The sequence below is a fragment of the Pseudonaja textilis genome, chromosome 1, assembly GCF_049901715.1.
Source record: "Pseudonaja textilis isolate UNSWEBS1 chromosome 1, rPseTex1.2, whole genome shotgun sequence".
NCBI classification, from domain to species: domain Eukaryota; kingdom Metazoa; phylum Chordata; class Lepidosauria; order Squamata; family Elapidae; genus Pseudonaja; species Pseudonaja textilis.
Window position 1 is genome coordinate 141,723,243 of NC_141990.1, and position 25,989 is coordinate 141,749,231.

The 25,989-nt window shown below is 35.9% G+C and overlaps 1 protein-coding gene across 5 annotated transcripts in view; it reads left to right on the forward strand.

Annotated features, from left to right (window-relative positions):
- The window catches only part of KLHL29 (kelch like family member 29), a 415,683-nt gene that overhangs the window by 313,201 nt on the left and 76,493 nt on the right, over window positions 1-25,989 (forward strand). For all 5 annotated transcript variants that reach the window (XM_087917962.1, XM_026710472.2, XM_087917974.1 and 2 more), the window contains 2 exons: window positions 6,020-6,158; window positions 22,046-22,245. In XM_087917962.1, coding sequence (XP_087774088.1) covers window positions 6,020-6,158; window positions 22,046-22,245 — 339 coding nt within the window. The remainder of the gene's footprint in view (window positions 1-6,019; window positions 6,159-22,045; window positions 22,246-25,989) is intronic.

Sequence of the window (25,989 nt, forward strand, 5' to 3'; positions counted from 1 at the left end):
TGATGACTGCATAAATTTCAATAATGACATCTATAAGGATTTGAAATTCTTATTGAACCGGAGATGTAATCGGTATGTATGTTCTGTGGTTCCCAAAGAGAGTTCAATGGCTAAAATCGGAACTGAATGCTGGGCAAACTAATACTTGCTTTCGTCAAACGGGTTTTCCTTATGGTGGTAGTGCACAGCCTTTTAGGCTGAAAATATATAATATGAGCGATGAAGATTTGGAAATTAATGTTAAAAAGAAATCTGAACAAATAATGTCTCCGATATTGCTACGATGTATTCTACCTGGGTTTATCCTAGAAAAGTACCTTAACATTTATTTTATTATCTCTTGCTGGTAAGTGGCAGACAAAATAACTTTCTGTAAAGTATATGGCTTGAATATAGTTTAAGTTGCCACTACTTTGCCATTTTTATATGAAAGGGTTAATTGGGTTTAAGCCAAATTTAATTTGGGTCTTGATCTGTATGAAGGTTTGGAGAATGGGTGTGGATTGGGCATGCTTGTGAAATATAAAACCTTGAAGTACCAGTGAAGCCTCTGAGACAGTCTTCTCTATGGAGAAGAGGGAAGTCTTCCACTTCTCTTTCCCCTGTGTACCATTTTGACATCTTTCAAGAAATGTTTCATCCTGTTCTCGTGTGAAAGTTCTGAAACAGCTTCTTCGATCTAGACTTGATCTGCTGCTTAGTTTTTGTAATATTGGCATTAGTTTTTGATTCTTTCCAGTAACTTTACACAACTGCTTCTTTTAGTTATACACAGTGAGATTCTTTGGCATATATTACTGGTCGTGATAAGATCATGCAACATTTTTATTTAGCAAATATTTAGTTTCAGTGTTAACATTAACTTCTGTCCCTACAAAAGAGGAAGGAGATTGTGATAGAATTGATGTTTGATGTTTCCAGGCAGTAGCTTTTTATATTAGTATGATTCGTGCTTAGTTTGAATTCAGTTGTCGTCATGTACAATGATTTGCATGCTATACACTACATAATATCTGATGTCCTATGCTCAGGTCTGCTTCTTCCAATAATTTGGGTGTCAGAGGTGCCTAGAAACATAACCACAATACTTGCCATCCCAAAGGGATGGATAGGGATGTGGATATGCTGCATTAGACATTATTAGACATTATTTTGTCTCTATGAAGGCATCCAAAAGGCCATCTCAATTGGAGCATTTCTGACATCTGAACTAACATTGTGGTGACTAGCAGAATGAAACATTCAACAGTAAATATTAATTCCCAGCGTCCTCAGTCTGATGAGAATGTCGTAGGTACAATATTATTTTCATATTAGTGTTATTCTTCTAACTATCTGTTTCCTTCTGTTTTCTTAAGTTCGTATTTAATGGGTGAAAACATAACTAGAGAAAGAGAAGAAAGTTTGCTCCATTTGTAGTAGATGTAAGTTGAGAATACCACATATGCTTCTCAGTATGCAGTTCTATCTTAGTCAAAATGATAGCGACACATTCTATTTAATTTCTAGTTCATTTGCTGAATACAATCTGCTCAGTACTTCACAGTATGGCAGTTGGCAACTGTGATAAGTATTCATAAATTTAAATTTTGAAACCGTTCATATCCTTAAGATCTAAAGCTTAGTGTTATTGTTTATGATTACTACAGCTAATTTTGGTCTTTATACTTAAAAGGTTTAATATAGAGGCACAACAGAGTCCATAGTGTAGAACTGTTGTGGTTAGCCGGCAGCAGGTGTGGACGGCTGAGGAGAGCGGAGCGATGAGGAGGTTCCTGAGGAGCCTGTGCCAAGTGCACATGCGCGGAGGGCTGCTCTCAGGAAAGAGCAGCTACAACAGCACAGGCGACTCGGGAGTAAGGCTGCAAGGTAATGGCCCCTCCTTCAAGAAGATAAAATCTCCCTCTCCTTTGTGGGAGAGAAATAACCTCCCACAAACACACAGTGTTATTTTCTGGCACTTTCTAAGTAAAAGAAACGCAATACAATAATGGTTACATTTCATTTGTGCCTTGATTTATTTGAAAGCCAAGTAAAGACTTGTGGAATGAGCTGTGGATCGATCATGCTTGTGACATATAAAATCTTGAAACAATCTGTATAGCAATTTTCTATCACCTCCTGGTCATGTAACACCAAAACTTGTAACTAGAGGTAACAGCCTCTAAATAAATAATAAATTTCACAAAGTGTGGAGGGAGGAAACTCAGCACCATTAAAAATAAAGGTTAAAAAATAAATAATAAATAATTTAAAAAGTTAAAATTGCAAAGAAGCCCTTTATCGCTTTAGATATTAGAATTCAGGTAAGCACTGCTAGAAGACATAAAGGGATCCAGCATCTGCAAGAAAAGGCTCCAATATCCTTAAGTAAACAACTCCAGCAGATTATAAAAATGACATTGATCTATCACTAATAAGGAAGAAACCACAGATTCACAGATTCCTTAATGGTTGGGTTGAAAGAAAATAAAAAAATCCTGAAAGCATGCAGAGAAAACAATAATGAGTGCAACACCACACCGAAAATGAAGATTAAAAAGTAGCACTTCTGTCTACCCAGGTGCCAGGTTAATCAGATTTTTTTTCTGATTTCAATTTACTTAGACCTCCTTTTTTTTTTCTAGAAGTTTCCAACTATAATCTGGGGCCAAAAGTAATAACGTCAGCTTTCCCCTTTTCTCAGCTCGTGCTTGAGAGAAGTTGTGCATTTAAACGCAACCAGCAACTGAAGTGGCAGGGTGGTTGCAATACCGTGAATGCCATCTGTCTTTGGTAACAACAGTTATAAATGGAGCTTTCATATACCTTTTAGTTTTGTCAATGATTTTTTTCCTCCAAATACTTTTGAAATGGGAAGTGTCAAATTTCCAAGAATCATTTCCGACTGTTGGGAACTTTGACTGAGTAGTTTCATCCCCAATATAGTAATGCCGTGTGTGTCTGTCTGTCTGTCTGTATACACATATATGCATATGTATATAAGCACACATTCACATTATGTATGTATACACAAACATGTATGTATATGCACACATTCACATGCACAAATACAAACATACTAAGTTTTGCTTCTTGAATCTTCGTTTCCACAAATAATTACTCTGAATGTGTGCATGAAAGAGACAGAAGGAGCTGTTTGTGGAAGAAAAAGATTAGTGAAGGTATGGGTGTTTATTTAAAAATGGAAGTAAGTATTCATTAGTTTTACAAATGAAATATTTTGTTTTAAAAGTATACATTTAATTAATTAGTTCTTTTTTCTGCTTTTTGGGATGTATTCTCTTTGGTCAGTGCAGGTAGTCCTCAACCACAATTGAGCCCAAAATTTCTATTAAGTGAGACATTTGTTAAGTGAATTTGGCTCCATTTTGTGACTTTTCTTGCCATAGTTATGTAAATCACTGCCATTGATGTTAGTAACTGGGCTGCTAAGTGAAACTGGCTTCTCCATTGACTTTGAATGAATGGATGAATGAATGAATGAATGAATGAATGAATGAATGAATGAATTCTTTATTGGCCAAGTGTGATTAGACATACAAGAAATTTGCCTTGGTGCATGTGCTCTCAATGTACACAAAAAGAAAAGATACATTCATCAAGAATTATAAGGTACAACACTTAAGGATAGTCATAGGATACAATAAGCAATCAAATCATACTAGGAAACAGTCAATATAAATTGTAAGGATACCAGCGACAAAGTTACAGTCATACAGTTACAAGTGGGAGGGGATGGGTGATAAGGAGTGATGAGAAGATTAATAGTAATAGTAGTGCAGACTTTGTAAATAGTTGAACAGTGTTGAAGGAATTATTTGTTTAGCAGAGTGATGGCGTTCAGGAAAAAACTGTCCTTGTGTCTAGTTGTTCTGCTGTGCAGTCCTCTATAAGTGTGGTTTTGAGGGAAGGAGTTTATGTCTGGGATGTGAGGGGTCTGTAAATATTTTCACAGCCCTTTTTTTTTTACTTGTGCAGTATACAGGTCCTCAATGGAAGGCAGGTTGGTAGCAATTGTTTGCTTATCAGAAGGTCTCAAAAGGTGAACACATGACTATAGGACACAGCAAAGGTCATAAATACGAACCAGTTGCCAAGCATCTGAAATGTGATCATGTGATCATGGGGGGGTTGGAGAATCAGGAATGTCTGTATTTCTATATCCTGCCTTACTTCTCTATTCTGTTTTTGAGTGAGCCATTTTCTTCAGAGCCCCACACTTGCAAATCACTCTTGCTCACACATATCCACATACATTCCTTTGAAACACTCAAAGGCGTAGTTTGCTTTTGCATTTAAAAAAATTATTCTGATTCCCTTTCTCGGTTTCGCAAAGTCTCATTTGCTCTGTGTGTCAGTAAACTCTGTTTCTTAAATATATCTGTTATGATCTACTCCAATCCTTTGCATGGATCAGTTCACATGCCTTATTTTAGGATGTTTTAGATGAAACGTGTACATTTTATTAAGAGTGGGGGCATCCTTGGTTTTCCTAGTTTGCAAATATTCTATTCTGTCGGACCCACTTTAAAGCCAAGGGTGCTTTGGAACCTTGCTACTGCATTTTGCTCAGACAGATTCTGTTCAAGTAGCTCCTTGAAGGACACCAGACAGTTGTGTAGTTTCCTCTACAGCAGATTTGATGCAGCCTGCTGTTGATTTCTGTGCCCCTCTAATGATTACCTAGCTGTCTGGAGAATTCTGACCCTCTTCTTTGCAGAATAATTAGCTTTTCAAACTTCACTGTGATTCTTTTTTTAAAGAAAAAAAGAAAAATGTATGCAGGGTATTTTTAGATATTTGTTGCTTAATTCTGAGTATAATTGCACATTATCAATATACAGTATAATGTCAATATTTGCAAACTACACTTGGTGGTGTTTCTAATTGCTGCTATCCCCCCCCCCTCCCAACAATAAATTAGTTTGGCAAGGTATTTTTGGAGAGTGACCATTATTAACAAGCATGTTTAGCATGTGAGGGCCAGACACACTTAAAGGTCATCTTTTATTCCTATTAGTGCAAATGGATTTAAGCTTCAAGAAGTACAGTATTGTGGCTGTGAAACTGAAGAAATTGAAGTTCTTGACCTATTGCAAATGTAATGCCACAGATGGAATATCAGCACAGCTTAATTAGTATTTTCAAATTTGCCTGTTTACCAAAATATGTGTGTCCCATCTGTTTTATAGCCATTCTGGTACTTTAGTTTAGAAAATAATCTCTTGTTTCCCAATCTGCTTTAAGTGGATTAAGGCATGTTGCTGATTTGCTCTCCCCGCTTTATGCATGATAAATGAATTATTGCAAGAGGGAAATGTTCTCCAAAGTCATCCTGCATTGCTTGCCTTGGGTTGAAATTAATTGGTACCTGAAACTCAATTGTAAAAACTCCTCTAAAAAAAAAATGAATACAATGAAAATTCAGATTGGAAGAAATAGTTTAATTCTCTCTCTCCTTTTTTTTAATTAATTATGAAAAATGTCAGAAAGTTTTCCTGCTGCTTTTATAATTTTCAAATTGTCATTGATAGGCCTGCTGTTAGCAAAAACTTCCTGATTTAATAGAACTTACAACAAGTGAAGGGTTTTTGCAAATGTTGCCCTTTTTTCATATCGCTTCATAAATGTCAGTTTATTCAGTATTAATTTAGAAGTCAAGCAAGTTCTTCTTGCATTCTGTTTCAAAATGTATTGATAACTGTTTTGTGATGATGGGTTGTTGCATTTCCAATTTTGACTGATGCAGGAAAACTTATTTTTCTCTTTGAAATGTAGGATTTGTTGCCTAAACATATTGCTTCTGACTTTTATATGCATATATTTATTTATATAGTATGATATTTGTGATTTCTTTGACTATCCAACGTTGAACCAGTCTTGCCAACAAAATCATCAAACATTTCCTATTTCTCTACTCTTCTTGTTTTTTATTTTTACTTTTTAAATAATACATTTTTGAAAAAAAAATCTCTTAATGGGAAACCTGGCACTGTCTGTCTTCTCTGTTCTGCAGAAATGTTGAAGGAGTTGAACCAGCAACGCAGAGCGAAAGAGTTTACAGACCTGAAAATTATTGTTGAAGGCAAAGAGTTTGAAGTCCACCAAAATGTTCTAGCTTCCTGCAGCTTGTATTTCAAGGACCTGATTAAAAGGTTTGCCTTCCTTCCAGCTGTGATCTGGTCTGTTCTTTTGTAGGACGCATTTGTGTCGCTTTTTTTCCTCCCCCTCTCTTTCAGGTTTATGAAGATTTGACTCTCCTGTCACAGAGCCAGTAGCCATTCTTTCCACTTACTCTGAATGTATTTTTTTCAAACAAAAGACTCAGATTCATTCCTTACACATAAGCTGATCTGCACAATTCCAGATCTCATTATTTGCACATTTTGGCTGAAGAGAAATGCTCTGTCACGGAGCATTTTAAAATCAAACTCAACTGAAAAACAGTGTTGATCACAAAACACAACTTATTAGGTTAATAATTAAAAATTATACTGCTAACTCTTCCTCTAGGCTGCAATAACCACTATTGTTTAAAAATGGCCAAGCTTTCATACTAACAAGGATTGTGTTGTATAATAGATATTTAACCCTTTGGATGTTGACATTTGAGACATCTGATACTTGTGGAATTGAAAAAAGGTGACTACACGATAAATCAAATGTTGAAGTCACAACTTTTTAGCATGACTTTATTTTTTTTAAAAAAAGAAAGAGACAGAGAAATTTAGCTTTTTAAAAATAATCCTGAATTCTTTCTACTTGATAGACTAACTATTCCCCTCCTTGACCAAGTAGTGTGTCAGGCCTGCCATAGTGTTTTTGTGTAAAATTCCATCTTTGCAATTTTCTCCCTCCATCTGATTGTAACATTGCATGATAACAATTTATTTACCATTACATGGATTATTTTAAAATGTGCTTCCTTCATAAATTCATGGTATAAATTCATGGTATTTTTACAGTATTAGCAAATCAACATAGCAAGATTGGGGGAACCCGGAAGAATACAATAAATAATGTTCCTATTTCTACAGTCATCAGCAAATTAATCTGGATCCTGATTTCCACCTTGCTGTATTTTCCAGAACAGACTCTGAACCTGGACTGTACAAAAAGAGGAAAAAAGTGGCGATTGCAAAACATGGTTGGCTTTCAAACTGAATTTTTAAACATTGTCACTAACACGATAGTGGCTATATTTTATTCCAGAGTTGCATTTTTTTTTTTTTTTGCTGTATCTTCTTTTCTGAGAAACAGAAAAATGTCCTTTCGTTAAAGCTTGATTTTTTTTGTTTGTTTTTAAATAATTGTGGTAAGACTATATATATTATTGTTGTATAGCTGAACTAACTGCCTTATCAATTATTCAGAAAGAATTGAGCTGGTATCATACTCTTCCCTCTTCCATAAACCAAATTATAGCTAGCTTTAGTTGCTCTTGGACTCTGTATTCCTGCCTGCTCATTATCACTTACTAGTGAAGGTTACATTATATGCCTCTTGCCAAGATGAGATATTCTGCAGGGAAAGTCTTTGGCTCCATTGATAAAAATCCTGTAATTGACTAGCCTTGCAGTATCACTGATTTAATTGCAAAGTCTCTTCCTTGTTAGTCAGGTTGTCAGATACCATCTTTTTCTGGAGAAAATCAGGTCTGAATTCAGTAATAATTGTAGAATACTTTAAGACAAATCACAAATAACCTCCTAATGGTTTTTCTTGCAGTTTTAGCATCTTCAACTTTTTTGAGCCTCCTTTAAACAATTTAACAGAAGATGAGATGAAATGCTTTAATTAAACAATTCAATGAATGCATCTGGATGATACTTCTGGAACTTCTTTTTGTAACTTGCAAAATTCTTCCCTATTATTGCCAGGACCTGATAATGTAGTTCCTGGTACATTGCATTGGTTAACATTATTTGCTATCAATCACATTTAGCCTATTATTAGCCCAGCTCCACTGAACCACAAATATGTTAGAACAGTCCTAACCTTGCCCCTTTATATAACATAGCGGGATCCACTTAGCACCTAACCCACGCTTTGTTTCACACTAATCTTTCAGAAATTATCCTTCCAGGACTAATAACATTTTCATATGTATCAATATGAAAGTGAAGATAAAGTTAATGAGAAGAGGGTCTCACAGTTCTTTATAATTAAAGATGGATAAACATGGGCCTTTGTAGCTAAAGGAGAAGAACTAGCACTATATAAAGTCTTCTGACAGGTATACGTGTATATATAAGTGAGACTGGATACATATGGTTAGAGACAGTATTTTCCATTACTCTAGTTAGAACTAAAACATCCACATTTAAACCTTCATAAGACTTCTCTTACTCCCACATTCTCTTATATATAAATATATAAATACAAATAGCAAGAGATGCAAACAGAGTAAAGCTTAAAGATGGAAAACCAGCGTGGCTTAACAAAGATAAGCATGAGTTCTCTGTTAAAATGGGGCTGCTAGTTAGGAAGAACTAAGTTGTATATAAATAGGTGTTTTTTTTTAACTTGTAGAGCAAATACACAAAGATGTGTTTTAGAATGCTGAAGCAGTGAATGGATGGGAGGAGAGATATCTTGCTCCCCATAGATATGCTCCAAATATCAGTCTTTAATAAAGGACCCTTATCGCAGGCTTCCAAATCTGGCGTATTATATGTTGGAGCACTATGGGTGGAAATCATTCTTATGGTGGGTGAGAAGGTCAGCCATTAGCACTGTTTCAGCCGCTGATTTTGAGCTAGAACTCTATGTTACATCAGCAAATACAGTGTCCCAAATAAATGTCAGATGAATACCAATAGGTTTCTGTAGGAAATGCAATTCTGGAGAAGAATGTTGGGAAAGACTCCTTTGAAACTATAGTTTTGGAAACTTGTGTTTGCTCCATAACATATACTTAATACATTTCTTAGCCAATTTTTAACACTTCAGTCTTCTCAGATGCGTATTTTAAATTTAGGTGAACAGAATTTATTGAAGTTTCAAATCTAACTTGAGTAGAATTGGAAATTGGATGGGTTTTCATTCTACTTCCTTTCAGGGAGAGTGATTTGCCTCTTTTCAGGCATACATAACTCAAATGTTCCTGTATCCACTTCTTCTTCAGTTACTTTGGGCATTGCATTGTGTATGAACAGAGATACCAGGCATCACCATTCATGACTGCAGTTCTTCCAATTTTGAGGCGAGTGGGTGGGTTACATTTTGATTATGATTTATATCATAAGAAGTATTTGTATCATAAGAGTTATGGATAAGTGTTATCTATCTGTAGATAGGTTAATAAGACGGATACAACACATATTCAGCTATTAGCTAGTGTAGTCCCTATAAGTTGTACTTGGGATTGAAATACTTCCCTTTATATGCACTGGTAGAAAATAACTTGAAATTAATTTCAGGTTCCAAATATTGATGGTGTTGTTTTTTTTAATCTGCTCCTTTGGAAATTTACAAGAACTTTCTACTCCTCTACATGGAAAGTTTATTGAAGTTTCAAATCTAACTTGAGTAGTAATTGAATTGATGTTTCTAAACTTCTTGTTATATTGGTGTCAGCATCTTGTGAAAGTGCTCACACCTTTTAGGTCACAAGCCAAAAAAATACTAGCAAAACCTAATATTGGTTCAGACATGGTAGAAGTGGGTCAAGAGAATTTGCCGAAATGAATCAACAACTGAGTAAAATAGTAACATTGTGTTTTAATGGGGACATGAAAAGAGCCCTCAACTGGGCATCCCCTGGGCAACAGTGACATTACCATCTAATTGTCCCAGAGGTGCTTTTTCAAGAGGCAACAGGACTTTCTTGTTGTTTTTCTTTGAAAATGTTTCACTTCTCATCCAAGAAGCTGAAGAAGGTTCTTGGATGAGAAGTGAATCATTTTCAAGGAAAAAACCAGAAAGTCCAGTTGCCTCTTGGAAAAAGCACCTCTGGGACAGCCATGACCTGGTTGACTGAGAATCTCAGTAGGCTTTCACCATCTAAACCTTCCAAACCCGGAAGTGCCTCAGTGCTTCCAACATGAAAGCAGCAGCAGCAGTTTGTTTGTGTTTGGTCTGTCCTCTTAATGATAATTATTTAATTATATCCCAGATGTTTGTTTACATTTATTCTGTGTATTCAAACAGATTAGTACTTTATGTATTACTCCTGTTGACTTCCAAAACTGAATGTGTATAAGTCCTATTAATTTCTGGAGAAGTTGCTGCATCCTATAATGATTTTCTTTATAGAACCACGTGAAGCCATACTTTAGACTTCTTTTATTAAGATTCAGTGCACTTGGGAAAACAAAGCTAGAAATAATTATGTACTTGTTTAGCCAAGTCCTAGTTTTTGTTTCCAATTTGCACTTTTAGTGAAAGTATCTAATACTGAGTAAATACTAAATCTGCTAAATGCCTGTTGGAACACAACAAAATTAGCAGTGAAATTAACAGCCATTGAACACGACACAATTAACCAAGACGCTCGGCCATCTGAGGCGAGGGGTAGCAAATGCTGTCAGAACTTTGGAGAGTTTCCAAAGTCATCCTAGTTATTTTGGAAGCAAATCAGAAAACCCATAAGCACTTTTCCCCTTACCTGGCAATAAAAGCATATGAATGACAAATTAACACTGTACTCCTTTTCATGATGTTAAAAGTCTGCTAGCTTAGATGGCTGCCTTATTCTAACTTCCATTGTCCCGGCCTTAGGTGCATACTCCTGTGGTTTCCAGCCAGGGTGGAGATTAGTCCAGCGCTTCCAGGAGACAGAATATTAATATTAATTGCACTACCTTATTTTTTTTTTAAAAAGAAAAGAGCCATTAGCTTAAATGGTATTGAGTTAGGAATTGAAGCCAAAGGAATGTCAGCAACTTCTGTTAATCCAGTTATAAAATCTGAGAGATGGTCCAATGGCTTGGTGGAAAGAACAAAGTGTACTCTTCCTTTTACAGCTGGGTGGGTACCCGGAGAATGCTAGTGATGTCTTTAAAAAAGAAAAAAAGCTAGCTCATTTAAATAGTATTATGGAAAAATAGCTCCATGTTCTTTTAGATAGTTTGGGATAAGAGTTCTGCTTTATGCTCTATTTGTTAAGCAGTGGAACATATTCTTCCTTAGAATTTCAGGTGGCTTTTAGATTTGATGCTTTACAGCTGCCAAACCTTTGGAAAACTCAGACTACATATTCATGAGTTTCTATGTCGAAATTAATTGAGAGTTCTAAATATGACAATTCCTTCCATGGAAAGTGATTGGTCTTGCACTGTGAGCCTGCAGGACTGAAAATATCAATTGGAGATACGATTTTAAACCTAACTACAGTCAGAACTGAATATCCGCAAAATTTATCTGGAGCCAGTAATAATTAAAAAACATGATTCCAGTTTAAAGGGTTGAGTGTGCTACAGTGCATGTATCCTTAAGATTTGTTGTTGTTTTTTTAATTAATTGTGAAATTCTCACTTATTAGATGTGCTGTGGTCCTTCAGAGATCAGAAACCTCCATGCAGAATGTAAATGTCATGAATCAAACAGTGCCATTCAAATGTTTATTTATTTTACCATCAGCAGCAAAATTATCTTGCTTTCCTAAAAGTTCAATAGTATATTTGCAACAGTGCAGTGCACTGAGATGATATTGTATTATTTTAATTTGTTAAACATTCATCCCCATATAGTTTTTTCATTGGTTGACCTTCCTGACAACAACTATTAGATTTGTAAGATTTATATAAGGTATTTACTCTGAAGAGTCAGAGAAGATCATATTAACCTGTTGAATAAATGGAATCTGGCATCTCAAAATCAAGAGGACTATTCTTGAAATTTATTTTATTCCAACTTAATTAGACACCTGTTTCATTAATATTAAAGCCGTGGATCACTCAGATTCCTTTGAAAGTTTAGTGCTTACTCCTAGAGTTTTCCATTCAGTCAAAACAGAACTGCAAATCTGGTCCAAGCAATGTCAAACTAATCACTATGCTTGCTTGTGCTGTGGATAAATAGGCAGTAAGGCATTACAGTGTTACAGTGGTGCACAACTTGATTTCATGACTTAACCAATAACCATATATTTACTTGAGTCTCGTGCCCTTCTGGTCCTGCCTGTTTGGGGACTTAGATAAAAGTCAAAGGGAAATCATAATCTCTATAGGGAATATATACAGCCCACGTTTTGAACAACATAGTCAATTAACTGCCAGGAGTTTCATATACCTGCAAGAACAGACAATAACAGACAGACATCTAATATGTTATTTTATGTGGATGATGCAACAATCTGAGTTCGAGATGTTTGCAAAAACAGCTTTAAAACATTGTTGAACCATTAATAGTCAAGACTGAACAAAACAAAGCTATTTTCCACTTTACTGGGTCCTGCAAAGAACATGAGGAATTCATAGCCCAAAGTATTTAACATAGTGTTAGTGTATTTACTGAAGCTTTTTGTTTTGTTCAAGCTGAGCTCACTTTTTAAAGCTTTTTGAGCCAAAAGTCTTCAGCAATTTCTACATATTTTTCAATTTGGGTCATCCTCCAATTTACATCTTTTGAAAATTCATTCTCGAACTCTTAAGGGTAGTCTTTCAGTTCTTAACACTATTCCCAACACTTTTTAAAATCAAAACTGGACTTTTGTGGCAAAATGAGAATCCAGGTTGTTTTAATATTTTTTAACACTGAACTTAACTCCTTAAGTTTTGTACCCTTAAAATAGTAAAGAATTCCATCAAGATTTGTATGGTTGTCTCTTTCAACCTCTCTGGAGGACATGGTTATCTCAGTATTTCAAGGAGAGAAAGTATACATTCAAAGTCAGAAACTACAGCAAAATAGCTGGATTTACTTTTTTCACCGATGAAAAAACAAATCATATTAAGATGCAGTCAGATCTATGAATCCATTAAATCTCACCTGTGTTCTGTCTAGCAGTTAGCCCCACCTGGAGTCATTGATAATTCATAACAGGCTTTTCTACATTCCAACAACAGGATATTTAGACAGCTATGTTTAATTAGTGGTTTATTATACCACTGTTTAAAAGATTGCAAGATGTTGCAGTTAAACATTACACTGTTTATAAATAATTATGGAAAAAAGATAAATTGATATGTCAAAAAGGCAGTTCTGAACAATACTAAAAGTACTGAATAATTGCACTTAACTCATGTTACTAAGTTAATGGTCAAGATTTTGCAATCTTAATTTCAATAATGCATGGAATCAGAACTCTGTAAAAAATGCTAATGTGTTCTACAGATTTATAGGAGGCAGGGGCATTTGAGGTCTAAACACAGTTTCTGACAAGCTCATATGAAATAATATCTATCAGATCATGAAGAGCAACAACAATGGTATATGAATTAACAACAATACATGAATTAAGCTCTCACATAAAATTTTAATTAAACGAATCCAAATCCTTAAACAAGATGCAGATTTTCTGGCATGCTCAACCATTCTGTCTAGTTGGAGGAACCAGATAAAAATATTAGAGAGTTGTTTGATCTTAGTAAATTAGACACTTGATAAATTCTTATTTCACATGGAACTTACTTAACATATAAGAATAATTAAATGTTCATAACATTGAGCCTGAACTGAACAAATACTAAACTATACTGCAGTATCTGGAATTTTGCATAATTTAGAGTGGGAAATACTTTGATACTTTTGAATGAAAATTGTTCAAGAAACAACTGTATTCCATACTTTCTGTTAGTATTGTGCAATAAATATGATTTAAAGAGGACAGAATGAAAACACTGTTCTTTCCTGCTATGTTTTGTATTCTGTCCTTGAGGCTTTTTAGCATTTTAATTGTATATTTTTTGTTTAATTCAGTAACCAACTGAGCTATTATGTAGTATAGTAGACAGGCTGGCTTCTGGTGATGCTTTCATATGTATTTGGCCAACAATCATTCTTCGGTCCATTATCTTTGTTCCTCTAGAAACAGATTCTAAGGAAGCCTCTCAGTAAGTTTTCTAAGAAAGACAAGCCTGTTAAGGAACATTTTGTTCCAAGGACAACTGGCTCATTCTTTTGCTTCTTATTTTAAGCTGTGCTTTTAAGATTGTATCCCCCACTCCCAATCCAAAAATTATAGCCGAACAGCAGATCTGTAGTTCAGCATACTTGCTCAGCAACTGTAGCATTAAATTTGCTTAAGTTTACCTCACAGCATTTCTCATCAAGCCAGATTTGGCTTCACTGAGTGACAGTGACTATGGTGAGTAATTTACTGACGCAGAATGTTAGATCCATGGATTTGTACCATTGAAAGATATTTTCTCAAAACCTAGCAAATGTAAACATAGGCCAAAAGATTCATTCTTCCAGTAAGCTAAAAAAGATCTGGTAAATCCTCATATCCTGAGGCAGTAAATCTGCAGAACCAAAATAACTAAAAAGATGTGTAAAATTTATAAGATAAGTTTCTGAAACCATTATAAAGCAGTCATAAATACTGAAAGGATATATATTCTTCTACAGCATGTAATTTAATAAATATAACAGAAAATTATAATAGGTATATCACAACCAGGGGTGGGATTCTACCAGTTCTGTCCACCTCTATAGAACAGGTTGTTCTGAAGAGCAGCAGACATAGAACCTGTTCTATGTCTGCTGCTGTTTTGGCCCACCTACTTGCCCAGGCTCTTACCTGTCCTTTATTTCCTGCTTTTTCAACCTCAGTGGCTTTGTGCAGCACAGCTGCAGTTGAAAAACCAGGAAAAAAGAGCTTTTCCAACCACTGCGCACCCGCATGCAGCACTGCTCAGCTCAACAGGTTGTAAATTGCACTTGCATAACTCACGCATGCGTGTGCGATGCAGAGCAACAGAACCAGTACTTACACCGGTCGGATCCCATCCCTGATCACAACCCCCATCAGCATATTTTGGGAACAAAATGGAGCCCATTAACGGCACTCACAACGAAAGCAATGGAATTAGCAAGAGTCTTATGCAGAGGCCTTTGACTCGGAAGTAATAGTGAATGCCATCAAAGCTTTGATCAGAATATCTTAATATCTAGTAGACATCCAGAAACATTTCTGATAGTTCACTTGCTATAATCCTAAATTATGGGATTTATTTCTACTAGCAGTTAAGCAGAGACATTTTTGTTAGGCGTGAAAAATGGGCTCTTTGGCAGCCCAAAGTTAGAAAACATAGGTGAAATTGCTGTGTGCACATTAACTTTTATGTGAGATATTTTTTTTAATTATAGGACTTTGATTTTTTTCTACAATAGTAAACAATGTAGAGTCCTTTGATACTAAAAAGAGACTTACTGAGCTTTCAGAGTGCACTGAACCATTATGTCCTTACTTAATTCTGACTTAGCATTTTATATAAACCTAGCCAGAATAACAGAGTTGGAAGGGACCTTGCAGGTCTTCTAGTCCACCCCGCTACTTAAGCAGGAAATCCTATACCATTCCAGACAAGTGGCTATTCAGTCTCTTTTTAAAAGTTTCCAGTGAGCCACAGTCATTTACTGTAGCTAAACGAACAATGGCTTATGACAGTGTTTGAAGCCAACCACTGAAGCATACAAATGAGAACTATTGTCTTTAAAAAGTAATAGTAAATAACCCAACCCATATTATTTTAATTATCCTCTGCTTTTTATGAATATAGCTTGTCTGGTGTAAATGCCAGACAGATCAAACCAGTTTCAGAAGAATTTTTACTATTTTAGTCCTATTAAAATTGATACCGTTCAGTGTTTAATTCTAGTAGGCTGGCTAGTTGACCAACTTGAAATAGAACAGGTTTGGGATATTTAAAATAGTGTTCTCACCCATTTTAAACAGATTTTAATAGATAACAGGACTGCAACTAATAATTTCCAAGACAGACAAAACATCATGGAACTTTCAGTCAAAAGAATTTGCTAGCTACAAAACAATAATTTTAACAATAATTTTGAAGGATCCTCTGTAGGGAATGCTGTTACATTCCTCAGACAGAAAAAAGCTGAAACAATTGTTCTGAATTCTGAATCTCACATGACTGTAGTCACACCACTTCTTCTGGCATATGGCTTCCTTTTTGAACAACCTGAGTTTGTTTTGACTTGTTAATGTAACTCAGGCAAGTAACTAGAGAGCAGACAGCTGTCTATAATATGTATAGATAGCTTTCCATATGTAATGTGAATTTGAAAAAGGAATATTGCCAGCCTTCAAAATACAATCAGATGGTTAATCAGCCAAAATAAATATGGTTAGCAGGTGTAATAAGATCTACGAAGCTTAGCCCCGTGGGGGTAGATGGAGGCTGTGTACATATTCTGTCTATAAACTAAAATTTCCGAAAGCAGCTTTGAGTTTGAAGGAACTTTACACCATACCATAAAATAATGCCTTAACTAATCAATTTCAGTGAAATGTTTTGATGAGAAGGTGTGCGCAGGGGCACACTGTGTGTAGAAACAAACCACTTGTGGTTATAAAAGATGAGTAATGTATGCCTGAATGAGATAACAAAAGCAATTTAAAAATTAAGATTATTTGGAAACATACTTTTCTCCTTTCATCTTCAAATCATGTAAAAATAATAGTTTAAAAAAACTTCTTAATTTCATAAATTAGGTTCATTAAATACCCCATGAGTACACTACAAAGTAAGTGGATAATATAGCTATGCAACATTTGAATTCAGAGGCAAAATAGTACTTGACAGAGTGTGGAAACATGGATATAATTCTATGTACAACTCTTGATAGCACCTGTATGTTCTCCCAAGGTCAAATACTTGCTTCATAATCTTAGGGATAGATAGGTCTTTAAGTAATAGAAGTATAATAAGTAAGGAGTATGATACCAATATAAATGGGGGAGGAGTGATATATCTCCCTATTATTTTTGTACAATGTTCTATAGCAGAAATACAGAAAAGCTTGATTCTTGCTGGTGTAGTTTTTATAGGTTCCATATATCCTAATTCTGGAATAATCTACTGATAAACCTCATAAAAGTTAGGTTAAAAAGCTCCTTTAATGCTAGCTTGAGCAAATTGGTTGGCTTTGAGTGGAGTTCTGATTGACTTCCTAATATCTTTATAAGGCCTGACTAACTATTCAGTGCATCCATTCTCCAATGCCAGGCTGATAAAAAAAGGACAGAAATCATTAATTATTAGACATTATTCTTTGGAAGCAAAAAAAAAATCCCCTCTTGAATTGTTGGGGGAAGTTATTGATTTCCTGCCACAGTGTGAAATGTTTGACCTTTATAATGTGAGCAGTGATTACTGGGCCAATAAATGACATCATTCTATTTAAACTTTCAGGGACAAGGAAAAAAAGTAATACACCATACAATTCAAGTATTTACTGATTTCTAAAATGTATTCCAGACAACTTCTAGTAATACATAAAATTGTACAAATGCATAGTTTGACGCTTTGTACTACATATAGCATTTCAAGGTATAATATCTATATGCACCACCTAAAAGTTTTAATTCCTTTCTCTCTTTTTTTGGTTTTCCAATTTACTGTTATACGCGCCTAAATTTTGACAGTGCATAACCCAATCTACTCCTTTCCATAGACATACTTAATTGCTAATGCAACTTTCCTGTCTTTAAATATGATTACAGGTACTCCTCAACTTACAACCGCATTGAGTCCCAAATTTTTGTTGCTAAGTGAAACATTTGTTACATGAGTTTTGCCCCATTTTACAACTTTTCTTGCCACAGTTGTTAAGTGAATCACTGCAGCTATTAAGTTGGTGACAAGGTTGTTAAGTGAGTCTGGTTTCCCCGCTGACTTTGCTTGTCAGAAGGTCACAAAATGTGATTGAACATATGACTCAGAGATGGTACTCAGCAGGTTCTGACCAGTTCCGAAGAACCGGTAGCGGAAATTTTGAGTACTTCAGAGAACTGTCAAATAACGCCTCTGACTGGCCCCGCCCCCATCTATTCTCTGCCTCCTGAGTCCCAGATGATTGGGTGGGTCTTCTTTGGTTGCCCTGCACAGGAGAACAGAGCTGGAAAGCAGGTTCGTGGGGTGGGGAGGCAATGAGGAGTTTGCAGTATCCTTCCCCTGGAGTGGGGTGGAGATTTTACAGTATCCTTCCCCTGCCACTCCCACCAAGCCACGCCCACAGAACCGGTAATAAAAAAAAATTGAATCCCACCACTGATATTATCCCGAGAACACTGCAACCCTCATAAATTTGAGTCAGTTGCCAAGCCTCTAAATTTTGATCACGTGACCATGGGGCTGGTGCAGTGGCCATAAGTGTGGGAAGTGATCATAAATCACTTTTTTCAGTGATATTGTAACTTTGAATGGTCAGTAAATGAACTGTTGTAAGTCGAGGACTACCTGTATTCTCAGCAACTGTACCCTTTGGTTGTTTCAGCAGTGTTTTCCAGCTGCAGTCTCAAGCATTCACAAAGAGTCAAGAAAAGACAGCTATAACCTTCATCCTAGTCCCTTTCCCACCAGAATTTGTCGCCAAACTGTAATTTTAATTTGGGGAGAAGGAGAGCATCATTAAAGAACATGAGGAACAATTATATCAACTACATTTAATTGTGAGATCAGCAGTGCTCTCTGAGGGATCGGGAACTCCACAATTCCACCCTGAGCTACATCACTTCTCTTCTATTGTATTTAATTTGAATAAAACGAAACAAGGTTATATGTTTGTTTTCTTCCCTAGCTTCATAAAAGTGTCTTGGTATGCTACTCAGGTGCAGACTTCACTCCGAAATACATTGCACATTCTTTTTTTTATAGCAGGGATCTCCAAACTCGGCAACTTTAAGACTTGTGAACTTCACCTCCCAGAATTCCCCAGCTAGCTGGACATCGAAGTTCACAAGTCTTAAAGTTGCCGAGTTTGGAGATCCCTGTTTTATAGGGACAGAAGCCCTCCTAAGCAATAAGAAATGTCATCTTTGTTTCTACCCATTATGTGCAGTAAAGTAAGTTAGGGAACTGTTGGAAGCTCCTACAACAATTAAATGCAATACAGATCATGAAAATGTGTGTATTTGCCTCAATTCACCCAAAGAAGGGATTCAGAGTTTCCTGAGTTGTCCAACAATTCTGAGCTTGGTTGTTTTGTCACAGGTGTTTCATTACTCAAATTAGAGAACGTAATCAGCGCTGAAATTGTTGAGTGAGCACTGTAGTATTACCTAGTTTGAGCCTGAAACATCTTCAAGAAAACAGCCAAGCTCAGGGAATATCAAGGACCCCCTCATTTTTACAAATACCCTCCTTTATTGATATATTTTAGTGAGATGGTAGTTGTCTAGTTATAGAAGATAATCTACTCAGTCCATTGTTTGGGTGGGTTTATGTCCTTTTCCTTATCTCATAGAAATCATGATCAAAATCCACCTTGTTTAACTTTGTTCAAGGCTGTCCATCGCCATGGAAGGCATATTTGTTCTCTGTGTGTTTGCTTGCTTTTTTAATGTATTTGTTTTCATGTAATTTATTTTGTTGATTGGGTCAAGAACTTTCTTGTCATGCAATATAGCCTGATCTGTGTGCCACACAGCAGCTCTGTTTCCTCATCTTGCCAATATTATGCTGTCCCCAGAAGAAGAAAAGGATATAATTTTCTTTTCCATTTCTGGAAAGTCATGTTAGATCAATAAATCTCTGCTGGGTATTATGCTCTCCATGAGCAGCTTTTGTGATTGATTAAACACCTTCGCTTTGTTTTGGTGCTTAATCATTTGGAGCAGCCATTTATTGCTTGGTATATTATGAAGAGAAGACATTATCACAAAATTATTCCAGAGAGAAATAACAATCTGAAGTTATCCAAATATTGGGTGTTTTTTTTAAAAAAAAAAATCTAATAGTGGTTAAAAGTATTCACAGGTTTCTGGATGCATTTACCTTCCTTTGTCTCCAGGGAGAATTGAGTATGATTAATCACTTACAGAACTATTGATATAATGAACATATATAAATGTTAGCAACTTGTGACAAAAGCATGGACAGAAATACTCTCACCCAGATTCACGTTCTACCTTGTACTCTCTGTCTTTTGCAAAAAGTGAAGGTTTTTTTTCCCATCTATGATTTTCCTGTTAAGCAAGTCGAAAAAATGCTGCCTTACCTTAACAGATTTAAGTACTAGCTATTGTACTTGTTGCTGTTTTCATCAGCATAGATTCAATGGATGATGGAATGAGTAAGCACATCCTCATCAATAACAATGTGGTACCAGTGAGAAAAAGGCACATAGGGAGATGAAAGAGATTTTGCACAAACTGAAGCAACAAAATAATTGAGTAATTTAAGCCAGTTGTGAACTACGTGCAGTGCCCAAATGTACCATTCTCTATTTTGTTTTCTGTATAAAAGTTACAGTATTTCATAGGAAAATTTGTAAGCTTTTACCCAGGTAAAATGCAACCATGTTTGTAAAGGTACCAAAATCACTGAGGTAAACACTATATTCTCAAGTTTAGGTATTAAAACTTTTGGTAGCATCAGAGCAGAGTTGCCTTAAATAGGAATCATAGTAATGTGCTAGATCTAGCGGTTAAGGCACCAGGTTAAACACCAACTGACTGCGAGTTCTAGTCCTGCCTTAGGCATGGAAGCCAGCTGGGTGACTTTGGGCCAGTCATTCTCTCAGACCAATTCGCCTCACAGGGTGGTTGTTGTGGGAGTAAATAGGAGGAGGAAGGAATATTAGGTATGTTCACCGTCTTGAGTTATTTATAAAAATAATAAAGGAGGGATAATAAAATAAATGATGTTGTCATCATTGGAAGACTTGAGAGCTGCTGAAAGCTGATACAAATGTTGGTGTTAATTCCGACACAGGTTTCAATGGCAGAGTACCCGGACTTGAACCCACCTTAAAACCAATTAAGGTTTCTGTGAGGAGGTGCTGATGGCTCTAACCATTTAAAAGGCATTTGCTTTCCTATGCTAACAGACTTTCCTCCCCTTTTCTCGATATTACCAAATGCTTTTTGTTTTTGTTTTGTCTTTCAGGTATAACCCAACTTTAGCATTTTGAAGCAGCTATATCCATGTGCCAGCCGTTAGGAACTGGGCCTTTCCCCCCCCAACACCCCACCACCCTCCCCGTGTATCTATTTTTTGTCTGATAAGTTCACAAACACTAATGCACACTTGAAATGCAGGCGCTATTTTGATCACCCAATTGTTTAGCACTTTACGCAGGAAAAAGCGGTAGGCCACAGTCATGTGACTTCGAGAGGATGGCTGCTGGCTGGCTGTGGCAGAGCTGGTCGTTGTTCCACCCCCGTCCCTCCTTTGCTCTAACCATTTTGTCTGTCTATCTCGTCTTGTATTTAGTTTTCAAAGCAATACCATGAGGGGTCTCCTTCCTTCCTCTATTTTTTTTTAAAGCGCCTTAAAGGGAACAATATATTTTTAGGGTCAACCAATGTGTCGATAACAAATGTGCAGGTTATTTTCAAATTGCCTGCAGCCTTAAGAATACGAAGAATTTTTAAGCTCCATTTTGCCATTTACTTTCTATTTGGAGATATAATTCCATGTATTTTATGAAGGATGCAGCTCCTGGGAACAAAAAAAGAGATAAGGTGGTCATTTACAAAGCAGAGTTTATTTTTCTCCTGCTTGGTTTTGTTATTCAATGATGGAGAGATGCGAACTGTAAACATAAAAATGTATTGCTTCCCTTTGAAATTTAATCCTATTCCATATTTTCATTAATGTTGGCTGGTTTTGTTCTTAATTTTTGTTCATTTCGTTGGTTTGCGATTTTTTTGCATGAATATGCAGAGTAGCAATAAACTGATTTATTTATTTTTTTGGGTGTGCAGATTTTTCTCTTTCAGATCCAGTAATAAAAACCCTTTTAAGTTCATCTGTTCTTTAAGATACAGTATTTTTTTATTCTTAAACAAAAACAAGAAGAGTCTATGTCAGTGAATTTATAATTTGATTTTTCTGGGCATCAGTAAGTGACAACCGCTGGGGGAAAGTTAATGTCCTGTAAGAATTTCGTTGTCTGCTGTTGCTAGGTCACCCCGGGACAGTAGCCGAAGCAGTGAGAAGCTGGAGCTGGAATTATCAAATCTCACAGCGGATGTTCTGGAACTGCTGCTGGAATTTGTTTATACAGGTTCCTTAGTAATAGATTCTGCCAACGCCAAAACCCTTCTCGAGGCTGCCAGCAAATTCCAGTTTCATACATTCTGCAAAGTCTGTGTCTCTTTTCTAGGTAAGTACTGATGCTATTTCCTTCTGTTTTGCCTTTCAGCTCCTGTAGGATAATATGTGCACTATAGCATTTTACATTCTGTAACTGTCCAAGAAGCATAGAGCCCTAGAATTGCCCTTAAAAATGCCTTCAAATGGAACAGAGAAGGAATCATCCATATATTCCAGCAAACTTTTTATCTTAATTCAGAATAACTGTGGAATTAAAAAGCACTTTGAAACTGGGATTCCTCACTCCACCCACTTGAACTTTTGGGGGCAATGCTACAAGCAAAATGGAATCCAACATTCCTGTCACATCCTTTCCCTATTTACTTGCTATTTATGGTCGCAACCCCAAGGTTATGGCAAAGTCAAGAAACCTTGCTCTTCTTTTGGGGGGCTTGAGTTATTTCCCAATTCTGCCCCACCAACATCATTACAGCCATCCTGGTTGCTGAAAGAGGACTCATCTGGAAGGCTCGTGAGATGAGCATTCTGGGTTTACTAATGCCCAAATGGGGATTAAGGCATTTGTGCTTTCTGATTTCATTGTATTTGTTTGGTCCAGATTTTATTCATAGAATTTAAAGATGGATATCTCATGGTATTTGCCACCCTAGTGCAGATTTAATAACTGTGCTCCGGCATGTTTTAATAGATGGTATAGATTTTATAATAGCCCACAAATTTATCTGTACACATTATCTCTAAAGATTCAGCTATTATAACACAATATATTTATTTCCACTAAATCAATATGAAACTTTCCTTTTCCAATACTTAATATTTGAATTCAGTGAACTGTGTTATAGTTATGCAATTGGGAGACTTGGCTGCAAGTTTCATTATATATGAGGAACTTGGAGGCTTGCATTCTCATTTAGAGAATTCATAAAATATAATTGCTTGTTTTGATTTATAGCCCTTGCTGGATTGAGTTGCAGAAACAGGTCGTAGAATATTTGCTGTATGAAAAGTTTAGAGAAAAGCATTTTAGTTGGACTCATTTTTCATTTTATCATAAGCATTGCCTCACTTTAAAGCCCCATTTCCAGCATTCTTCTGAGAGACTCTAATGGAAAAACTAGTTAGGTCTTCTCACTATGATACAGAGGCAAATTGGCTTAGGGATTAATTTTCAATTTGAATTTGTATTCCTCTTCCTCTCCTCTTCCATTTTCTTTTAGATGGCTTTAAGTAACCTAAAGATTGAAGAGAATATTTAGAGCAGTTCTCTATCTTCCTTGCTGTCTTGTGGGTGATTTTTAATGTGTTTTTATTATTATTATTATTATGGAAATAAAATAAACAGATACACAGGGGGAAATGTAATATGATTTCTAAATACAGTGCTTTCCCATGAAAACTTGCAATATTAGTACGACTGAATACAGCACCTCAAGGTTTTAACCGGGTAAGAAAGAACATGATCTGAATAGGAATCAATGAATGTAGCAGAATTTATAATTCAGTCTACTGTCTTTATTGGTTAAGAAAGAAAAAGAACGATGAAATTATATTGCTGCTTGTGGACTAACACAGCTGCAATTATACCTCTGCTTGTCAGCCATTCAGACTGGAGAATCTTGAGTTTTCATATCATGTTAAGCCACATTTTATCAAAATGTTCAGAATAAAGCATAGTTGGATGGGTTTGCATGGTGCCATAGGTCATAAGCCATGCTTAACAAATCTTTAGAGCTGGATTAGCTCATTGGGTATGTTAAGACATACCCAATCCTGACTTGGAACCATATGTAAGTCTCCCTTTCATTTGCATATCTTTGGATTCGTGAAGATGTAGTTTCTGAGATCTCTTAATCATGGTTAGCAGATTGTTAGTGAGTGATGAAGTCTCAGCCTGTCTTATATGTATTCCTTCCACTTGTCTGAACATGATGAAGCATTATATTGGCACTAACATTGGCTGCCATAAAGACTAAAACAATTCAGTTTAAACAACCTCTCAATTTTAAATCTTGGGTGATGGGATGCTTTTAAAATATATACCTGAACTATCAATCAGAATTAACGATGCTGATATAAAACTATTCATTAGTAAGCAGGCATGTTAAAGAAGCAGTAAAACAAAAGAAACTTAAGAGTAAGTTTTTATATTGTTCTACAAGCCAATGCCTCAGAAATTGGAAGCATTATATCTCCCCTTGATCCTTTGATAGCAAGAATTATTCAAGGAGAACTGAGTCTTGTTATTATAAGAGGGATATAGATTTCAAAATAATTTTAACCCTTAAAAATCATTAGCAAACATGAAGACTAGTAAGTTACTTTCTAAATATTATGCCTGAATTACTGTCCAAAAAATCTTTGCCACTGCTACGTGCACAAAAAGCACTTTCCAAATGGAACTTATTTTGCTAATATAACAGCATTAGAGACAAACTAGACAGTCCCATGACCTGTTGAGTCATGGTTTCAGAGATATTTACTTACCTAAACAGATCAACAGGATGACCACAGCCAGGCCAAACAAAAAACAAAAAACAGTGGGATTGGTTTCTGACTTCCTTCTCTGTTGACTTTGCTTGTGAGAAGCTGGCAGGGAGGATAAGAAATCAGGACTGGAGTTGGCCATCACAATATGGCAGTGCTGCGGCAGCCACAAATTTGGTAATACAAGCGGTGTGAAGATCCTTTAAATTTCATTTTCACAGGAGTAAAAAGTCACAGACGTACCTGTTCTTTAAGTTAGCAAATGTACCTGGATTCCATGCACCATTTGGATTAATTGAAGGTTACAACCAACAGGAGAATTTTAGTAGCGTACATGTCAAGCAAGACCAGTTCCCAAACCTCAATACATTGTACAAAAACACAGTTATTCATTTATTCAGATTTTGTGGCTGTGGTATCCTTAAGACAACTTTGTCCAATTGGTTTCCATTTTAGAAAGGACCAAGCTTTCTGGAGAAGATAGTTGCCGCTGTCTGTCACTTAATCCCCTTGGATACATTTGGTTAGTCTCCTACCAAGTATTATCGAGGGCACATTTTACCTTAAATTACAGGAAACTACATGTTTGGTGATTTCTAATTGATACAAGGGACTACATAAATAAAGATAGATCCTTGATGTAAAAATAAAATATTTTTGATTTTCCGCTGAAAAATCTTCCTTTCTCATAAGAGATTCCCACCTCCAAATAGGATATTTTATCCAAGTAAAAGTATATCTTTACCCTGATCAATATGGGATTCAGATTATTTTCTCTTCCCTTTGAAATGTCTTTCATTTTTTTTCCCTCTGGGATGACACTCTTAAGGCTCCTGAAGAATCTTTTACTAAGTGTTTATTTATTTTAATCTTTTTTAAGGTTTTTCTTGAGGATTTACTTACTCTAATCTTTTTCTGAGGACTTACAATTATTTATGGAATTAATTTCAAGAATTGTTTAATCCAAAATCCTTGAGTTTTAATTGGGAAACAACTGCAAAGTCACTGCTGCAGTGTGGGATGGGTAGGTAGAAGAAGCAGTATCCTTAACTGCACCAACATCTTTGGTTTCTGGGACCACAATAATAATAAATGTTAAAAACTGGGTTTTTTTTAATGAAATCTAAGGTTCTCAGGATGTTGAACCATGTATCTTAATGCTACCTTCTGTATCCTTCAATGATCTCATGAAACTGCTACGTTTACACAGCCCTTAATATCACCCCTACTCTTGACTGTTCATGTTCCCTCTTAATAAGGTTAATATTTAAGATATGCTGGGCTCATTTTGTATTTATATTATTACCTT